Source organism: Cinclus cinclus, chromosome 26 (assembly GCF_963662255.1).
Source record: "Cinclus cinclus chromosome 26, bCinCin1.1, whole genome shotgun sequence".
In the NCBI taxonomy this organism is placed as follows: domain Eukaryota; kingdom Metazoa; phylum Chordata; class Aves; order Passeriformes; family Cinclidae; genus Cinclus; species Cinclus cinclus.
Genome location: NC_085071.1, coordinates 6,672,838 through 6,680,979, shown reverse-complemented (window position 1 = coordinate 6,680,979; position 8,142 = coordinate 6,672,838). Strand labels below are relative to the sequence as shown.

General features: G+C 64.1%; 1 protein-coding gene across 1 annotated transcript; it reads right to left on the bottom strand.

Moving 5' to 3' along the window:
- Positions 1–888: 888 nt before the first annotated feature.
- Positions 889–7,417, bottom strand: CNKSR1 (connector enhancer of kinase suppressor of Ras 1). The gene is made up of 21 exons (XM_062508983.1): positions 7,366–7,417; positions 6,950–7,107; positions 6,464–6,654; positions 6,304–6,388; positions 6,096–6,137; positions 5,719–6,018; positions 5,579–5,638; positions 5,154–5,222; positions 4,778–4,897; positions 4,530–4,615; positions 3,941–4,080; positions 3,711–3,862; positions 3,505–3,547; positions 3,228–3,400; positions 3,069–3,142; positions 2,689–2,760; positions 2,522–2,595; positions 2,249–2,313; positions 2,076–2,166; positions 1,371–1,552; positions 889–1,287 (listed from the first exon to the last, which is right to left on the bottom strand). The coding sequence occupies exons 1-21, from the start codon at positions 7,415–7,417 to the stop codon at positions 1,084–1,086; spliced, it is 2,433 nt and encodes an 810-aa protein (XP_062364967.1). The 3' UTR covers positions 889–1,083.
- Between the last annotated feature and the right edge of the window lie 725 nt (positions 7,418–8,142).

Genomic DNA, 8,142 nt, shown 5'->3' with positions numbered 1-8,142 from the left:
GGGGGAGGGGGGGCGGGGAAAGGCCCTGAGGGGCTGAGAGACCGCTCGCTCCCTGAAGGGCTGGAAGGTCCGGGGTGCGGTGCGGGTGTGGCAGCGGCGCTGCCGGTACCCGGTACCGGTGCGGTGGTGTCGGTACCGTGTGGGCCGGGATCCGTCCCTCACCCGCCTCCATCCCTCACCTGCAGCCGCCGCCGCCTCAGCGCCTCTCCCGCCACCCCCGCGCGCCGCGACCGTTACCTCCGCCGGCGGGAGGGGCGGGGCACGTGGAGGGGCGTGGTTTATCATATCAGCCAATCGAACGTTTCGGTCGCGCCCCTGCCCCTGGCTCATTGGCTCGCCTGAACGCTGTCCCCGCCTCCTACGCGCCGGGCAGGAAGCGGCGGGTTCTGCCGAGGGAAGAGTGGCCGCGGGCGGCACCCGTAGGCCGGGAGCTGAGGGGGCTCAGCCTAGAGAAAAGGGGGATCGCGGGAGTGGTCTCGATCTCCACAACTCCCTGGCCGGAAGAACAACGGGACAAGAGGAAACGGCCTCAAGTTGCAGCAGGGGAGGATGAGGTTGGACGTCAGGAGGAAGTTCTCGGTGGAAAAGGGGGTCAAGCACTGGCACAGGCTGCCCGGGACAGTAGTTGAGTCACCATCCCTGGGAGTGTCCAAAAACATGTGGATGTGGCACTTGGGAACGCGGTTGAGTGGTGAACGCGGCAGTGCCAGGTTTAAAGATGGACTCGATGATCTTGGAGGTCTTTTCCAGTCTAAACAACTCCATGATTTGATGATTTAAGCGCCAAGAAAAATCACGGCATGACCAGGCCCCGTCAATACATTTATTTACAGCAGAAGAACCTGTGGCCGGGCCACACCACAGCAGCACCACAGTGGGGGCTGAAAATCACCTCCCTTGCCAACCTGCAGCCAAGGCAAGGCAAACTGGGAAATATTAAGACTATCATAGAAGCCACTTCCCCTGCGGGATGGCCTCTCTGGGGGCTGAGCCTTCCAAAATGTGTTCAGGCCTCCCAGCACAGAGCACCCACCGTGCTCCAAGTCCTGTGGGCACCGACCCACTGCAGGTCCTGGCGGGATGTCAGGGCTCAGCTGCCTCTTCGTGGGGGCTGTGCTGGTCTCCAGCATCCCCCTGGTCGTGGCCCTGGCCCTGCTGCCCTGCCCAGCCCTCCCGCAGCTCCTGGTACAGCTCCTGGTGCTCCTCCTTCCAGCGCCTGAACGTGTCCGAGGTGAGCACGGCCTCTCCCAGCAGCTGCTCCAGGGCCTGCAGCTCCACCAACTTCGCCTGCCCAGAGCAATGCACGTTTTGGAGGAGACACCCACGGGCAGGGGGCATTGAGGGGGTTCAGGGGGGTTGTGGGGTCCCACCTTGAGCGTGCTCTGCAGGGCCCGCACAGCGTGCACCCTCTCGTTGATGTGCGGGTTCTTGTTGCGCCGCAGGAAGGATTTTCGGCACTGCTCCTGAGTCAGGAAGCGCCGCTGCCCCATGAGGGACACCCCGCCCTGCCTCAGGCACAGCATCAGGCTCTCCAGATCCTCCCCAGCAGGGTCTGGGTAAGGAAAAGGGGCACTGGAGCAGGAGGGCACAGACCCAAGACCCTGTGGGGCTGCCCTGTGCACAGCCCTGCCTTGAAGGTGTGGGATCATAGAGTGGTTTGGGTTGGAAGGGACATTAAAGATCATCTTGTTCCACCCCTTGCCATGGCAGGGACACCTTCCACTGTCCCAGGTTGCTCCAAGCCCTGCCCAGGCTGGCCTTGGACACTTCAGAGAACCAGGGGCAGCCACAACTTCTCTGGGCACCCTGTGCCAGGGTCTCACCACTCATACAGGGAAGATCATCTTTCAAATATCCAGTCTAAACCTACTCTTCTTACTTTATATCCATTCCCCCTTTCCCTGTCACTCTGTGCCCTCGTAACAAATCCCTCTCCACCCTTCCTGTAGGCTCCCTTCATCCTGAGATAGTTCACACTCAAATGAACCCCAACTCGAGTTATCCCCCAGCACACCCAGAGGAGAAAGGGAGGGACACAAGGTGACAGGGGCTCAGATGTCCCCTCAGCCACCTACCCATGGGGGAGCAGGGCCGGGGGCTGCCCTGGGGGCTGCTGGCCGGGGAGAGCTGCACCTTTTCTGGGGTGTTCTGCAGCTTCTTCTTTGGCTGAGGGAGAAATGAGGCAGGAGATGAGACAAGGAACTCACAGAGTTCCTCTGTCCCCAGGATGTCCCCCAGGTCCACTCACCGAGTCGGATCCGTGCCTGGGGGACTCATCATCAGGGTCCTCAGCTTCTGTCTCACTGTAGCAGTCTGGAGGCCATGGGAGAGGACACCAGAAGACACCCCTCCCAGGGCTGAGAATCATCCCGGCCGCCTCTCAGGGAGCGTTTGTCACGTTCCCCCAAATCATGGGTCAAGCTCCCAGCAGTCCCAGGCCAGGGCTGTGCCACCAGGCACCACTACCCCATGGGGACCCCTCCCACCAACCCCAGCTCCCACCCTGGGATGGCCTCCTTACCTTCTTCCTTGTCTGGGACTGCCTGGTGGGCCAGCGTATACTTTGTTTTGGCTGTTACCAGGTGACTGACCCACCTGGGGAGGGAAGGGATGGACAGACAGGGGGAGGAGGGTCCTGGCCAGCCCGAGGTGGTGGGGCCAGTGCTGACCATTGGCTCCATTACTCACATGCTCAGGTCAGCCAAGGTTTCAGCAGCAAACACGAAGGGCTTGTATGTCTGGTGGCACAGCTGGAACACACTGAGGACAAGGGGGTGGCTGCCTGTACTGCTGTGGTGACACAGGGCCAGCCCCAAGCCCCCTCCAGCCACTGCAGACTGCACTGCATCCCAAACCAGCTCTGGTCCTCAGCCTCATCCCAGGTACCACCAGTAACACAGTACAGGCCTTGCTCAGAGTGTGGGCACAGTATTGCAAGGTGCCAGCCCTGTGGGAATGTCATCAGCCCCATGGGGACACGCAGGTGGCTCCCAGCACGTGGCCTTGGGACAGCATCCCCTCCTCTTCCACCACCAGCTGGGGTTGAAAGTGAGACAGACCGCACTCACTATTTCTTCTTCTGCTCCCTCGTGCTCTCCAGGTTGTAGGTGGCCACGTTGATGAGTCCTGCAGCCCTCTCATCCTGTGGGGTCAGGGACAGCCATGTCAGGGACACCACTCTGGGAAATCCCAGCTGCCCAGGCTGGGACACCCAGTGCCCCACTCACGTTGGGGTGGTTGTACCAGTAGAGCGTGTGGCCCTTAAGCACCAGCCAGCACCGTTTCCACTTCTGGGCCATGAATCCCACGTGGTCCTTCTTCTTGAGGAGCCACCCATCGCAGTCCACCCGGCCCAGGTCCCGGCACGAGACCCGCCGGCGGCTCAGCCTGGTCGCCACTCCTGCACCGCAGCAGGGTTGGGGTGTCAGGGCAGGGAAGGGGGAGCAGAGCCCCCCGGGACAGCCCACAGCCCCATCCAGCCCAGCCTGGCAGGGCTCTGCTCACCTTTTGGTCTGCTTCCCGTGCGGGGGCTGCCCTGGGCGGGGAGATGGAGATGAGATTTTAGTGACAGGGCAGGGCAGTGTTTGCTGAGCCTCCCCAGTAGCACCACAGCCCTTAGGGACCCCCAGAGGGACCCCCAGTTCACACACCCACGGCAGGGGCTCAGAGGGGAACCACCCACCCCCCCAGTGTGTCCCTCCCAGTCTCACCTGGCTGTGCTCTGCTCCCCCAGCCTCCGGGGCAGGGGCTGCCCTGGGGCTCAGCTCTGTGGCACAGGGTTCAGTGACAGCAGGGGTGCTCGGGGGGGTGTCCAAGGGGGTGTCCAGGGGAGTGCCACTGTCCCACACCTCTGCAGCAGCACCTGTGAACAGAGTGGGGCTGCAGCCTCCTGTTCTGGGGGGAACTGCTCCGTCCCAGAAACCCTCTGCTCCCATCCTACCCTGTCCAGACGGTCCCGGCACCTCCTCCACAGCTGGAACAACCCCGGGCAGCCTCAGATCCCGCTCGTCCTCTTCCTGCTCCTCGTCAGTGATGGGATCCGGGGCAGAGTCTGCTCCCGAGTCCAAGTCGGCCGCAACGCTGAGAGGAAAACGGGACCACTGAGCCCCAAACCTCCTGGGGTCCCTGATCAACCTCGGGCTGGGGCACCCACGGCATTCCCTGCCCCGGGAGTGGGGCTGGAAGGGACGTGGTGGCAGAGCTCCAGCTCGGTTCCAGCAGCCTCCCCAGCCCGGCTCCTGCCGGCGCTGCCGCTGGCTCTCCGCACGCCTTTCCATTCCGGGATGGGAGAAGGGTCATGTCTAAATATAGTTCCAACCCCACTAAAACGTTACCAAGTGAATGAATTACAGACCCCCCCCTTTTGTCATTCCTTAAGAGTCCTGGCAGCTTCCCGGGCTGCTCACAGGCAGCTGCCGCACTGCTGGCACCTCCCCCCCTAAAAAAGGGCTGGGAAATGGCCCTGGATGCACCCAAACCTCTCCTTGCTGGCCCGACTGGGCATGCTGGGGTGTTGGGATGGGGCTCACCTGGAGGTCAAGGACACAGGGCTGCTCGGGCTCTCTCCACTCCTGGTGCCAGGGGAACTTGCAGCACCCAAAAATACTCCTGGGGACTGTGGGTGGAGTGTCAGTGCCAGCCCCATCCCACCATGGACCCCAGAGCTTTAGGGTTCTCCAGGGTGATGGGAGATGCCCAGTTCTGAGCATCTCTGCCTGGTTCCCAGCACAGCCCAGTGCAGCACCGGGGCTGGACTGGAAGCACTGGGATCACTCACCTGCTGCCTGGGAGAAGGGGGTGAGCTGGACAGGTCGAGGGGGATCTTCTTCAGCACCAAAGTCACCCTGTTCCCCTTCTCCAGCAGCTTCCTTGCCAGGTTGACAGGCGTCCAACCCACCTGCAAATCCTGGGTGAGCTGTGGGCAACTGCCCCAGCCCCATGGGTGCTTCACCCCCCAAATCCACCCCAACCACAGATTCCACATCCCCCAAATCCTCCTGGCAATGGCTCCTGTGTCCCTCAGACTTTTTGCTTCTCATGATTCCTGCATTCCCCCACCTCAGCCCAAGTACTCCCCAAGCCCTCCCAGCCCTGCAGCTCCCTGTGCATGTCCTCCCTGCCCAAACCCCTGGAGCCCCTGTCCCCTGACTCACCACCACCTGCTCGTTGACCTGCACGATCTCATCTCCAGGCAGTATGTGACCCCCGTGGGCAGCCAGGGCCTGGGCAGAGGTGGGGGACAGTCCTGGGTTCCCTCCCTCCCTCCCTCCCTCCCTCCCTAATCCCACTCAGGATCTCTCCCAGGCAGGAAGAACCCGGGGGATTTAGCCATTAACCCAGCTTTGCACAGGACTCGCCAGAGGTCCTGGTAGGATCGGGGTGCAGAGGGGGCTCCCCCATGCCCAGGCTGTGCTCACTCATAGGGTGAGTTGCACGGGCTCAGCCACAGGCAGCCCCACCTGCTCTGGGTCAGGGGAGGGCAGATTAGAGCCCTCAGAGGTTCACAGGATCCCATAGATGAGGGGTGTTCCCCACAGGCATAAAAGGGGGTGACAGGGAGGGGCAGCCCCTCACTCACCTCTGAGGTGGTTGCAGACACAAAGTGCAGGCAGGAGTTAGTGGAGGTGATCTCAAAGCCCTGGAAGGTCCAGGATGGGGGTGTGAGCAGGGGTTGGGGGTCCCGAGGAAGAGGGGGGCACTGGGGTGGAGGGGACTCACCAGTCGGGCGGTGAGGAGTGACTGGGGGCTCCCCAGAAGATCAGAGGCTGGTGTTGGGGTGTCAGGGGATCCTGGGGGGCTGCTGCATTGGCTGGGGGGCAGCGTTGGCACATCAGGGGATGTTGGGGGACTCTGCCACAGGCCAAGGGGCAGTGTTGGGGTGCTGGGGGACATCTGGGGGCTGCCCTGTGGGGCGGGGGGCAGCGCCAGCCCCACACGCTGCAGCACAGCCCTGCGGTCCAGCAGCGCCGGGGGGCTGCAGCCCACGATGCTCTGGCAGATGCCCACGATGTGCTGGCACTGAGGGTGACAGCGGGGTGTGAGGGGAGCCCTGGCAGCCCCCCGGGCCTGCCACCCCCTCCTCACCCAGCACTCACAATCTGCAGGATCCCACTGTTCCTCTCGGCCGCAGGAAGGTCCTGGGGGACAACACGTGGGGATGAGCATGGTGGGATGGTTCCATCCCAGCTGGGGAGATCCTGTGGGGAACGCCCCTGCACTCCATCTCCTCTCACCCCAGTTTTTGCCCCACCTCCAGCTGGCAGAGCTCTGGGGACAGGAGAGCAGCCAGCCCTGGGCACTCACCGCCTGCAGCGTCTCTGCCAGCTGGGCACAGAGCAGGATGATGTCCCGGCTGGCCGAAAAGTCGTTGAGGGTGGAGAAGAGATACCTGGGGGGAAGACAGAGTTGAGCCCCCAGAGTGGAGGGCACCCAGCACCCAGGGGTGCCCTCACCTGCCCCAGACCTGTTGAGCCAGGAGAAGAGCTCCTTGGCAGCCCCAACGAGGTCGATGACTCGAGCCAGGAGGGTGAGGGAAGGCGGTTGGGGGGCATCCCCTGCTGGCAGCTCCCCCTGCAGCAGGCTCTGGATGCCCTGTGCCAAATCCTGCAGCCTCTCCGTCAGTGTCCGCAGGCTGGTGCTTTCCAGCCCTGTGTCCTGGGGGGGACAGGGATGCCAGAGGATGGATGGGCAGGGTGGTCTCTCAGGTGCCTCCACACCCCCACCTTCACCCAGCCCACGGTGCCCCCATGTCATTCCCTCTGTCCAGCTCAGGGTCTCCTCAGAAACCCTCTCCACTGCGTCCCCACCTCCATCCAATGCAAGGTGATCCCATCTGTTCCCTTCCACCCAGCCCACGGTGATCCCACATCATCCTCCTTCAGACCAGGCAACCCCCATGTCCCCCTTCTGCCCCCTGGGATCCTGCAGACCGTGGGATCCCGACACTCACCAGGTTACGGAGCTGCTCCGTGGCCTCCAGCAGCAGCTCCTGGTGTCCCAAGCGCCACACGCCCAGTGACTCCAGGGCCTGTGCGTCCAGCCCCAGCAGGTCAGGCCCCGACAGCCCCCAGGCCTCGAAGGGGTACCCCTGCACCGCCGCGTCCAGCCCTGCCACAGAGCAGCCAGTGTCCCCGCTGGCCCCCGGCCGGGTGACTCCAGCGGTGACCCCTGGCTGGTGGGAGGGTCCTCTCCATGCAACGAACTCACCCGGCCTCAGCCTAAACCGTGGGAATGGCCAGACCCCTTCCCACCACCCTGCCAACCAGGGAATGCCCTTTCCAGGGGGGAAAACACCGCCACCGCCAGCCACATGTCCCCAAGCTGGGGACACCCCACCGCAGAGCCCGAGGACAGCCGGGGTCTCACCTCGGAGCCAGGCTGCCGCCTGCGCGGGGCCCCAGGAGCCCACGGGCTCCATGGCGGCGGGGCCGGATCGGAACGGCGGCGGGCGCGGCTCTCACCTGCGCCGGGCGCGGCTCCCACCTGCGCCCGTAGCCGCAGCCCCATTGGCGCTCCCGGGTGCCGCTCAGCGTCCTGCCTGCTAAGGACCAGCCAGGACCAGCCCGTGGGGCGAGGCCTCAGTGAGTCACAGCCCGGACGGTGACACACTGCCGCTGGAACCCCCGGGAAGTGACACCCGCTGTCAACCCCCCAGACGCGGCACGCCCGACAGCATTTGTGACACCAGTGGGACACCCTCAGGTGTCCTGGGGGAGCAAAGTTAGGCCACACAGACTCCCCCAGAAGAACCTAAGGGAAGCAAGCCCCTGCTCAGCCCCGAAGCTTTTGGGGTATCACCCCCCACCCAAAGCATAACTCACACCCCTTTGCAAGTGGGGAAACTGAGCCAACCTCATACAAACCTGCAGACACGTTCATCCGCAGTTGAGCCCAGCGCTTCAGCCCCCCCAAATCCACCCTGGGCTGGCCCTGGCCCCCCCGCCCGGCGTGTCCGCTCCGGGGAGCAGCGGGCGCTGATCTGGGCTGACAGCTGCTGCTCCGCACCCGCCCGGTGCCTGCGCCCTGCCCGAGGGGCCGCGGGGCCGCTCACGGACACGGGGGGCTCCTCGCCGTGCTCGGGGGTTCGGGGGGTCCCAGCCCAGCTGCTGCTGCCCCACGGACCCCGATCCTGCTGCTCCCCGT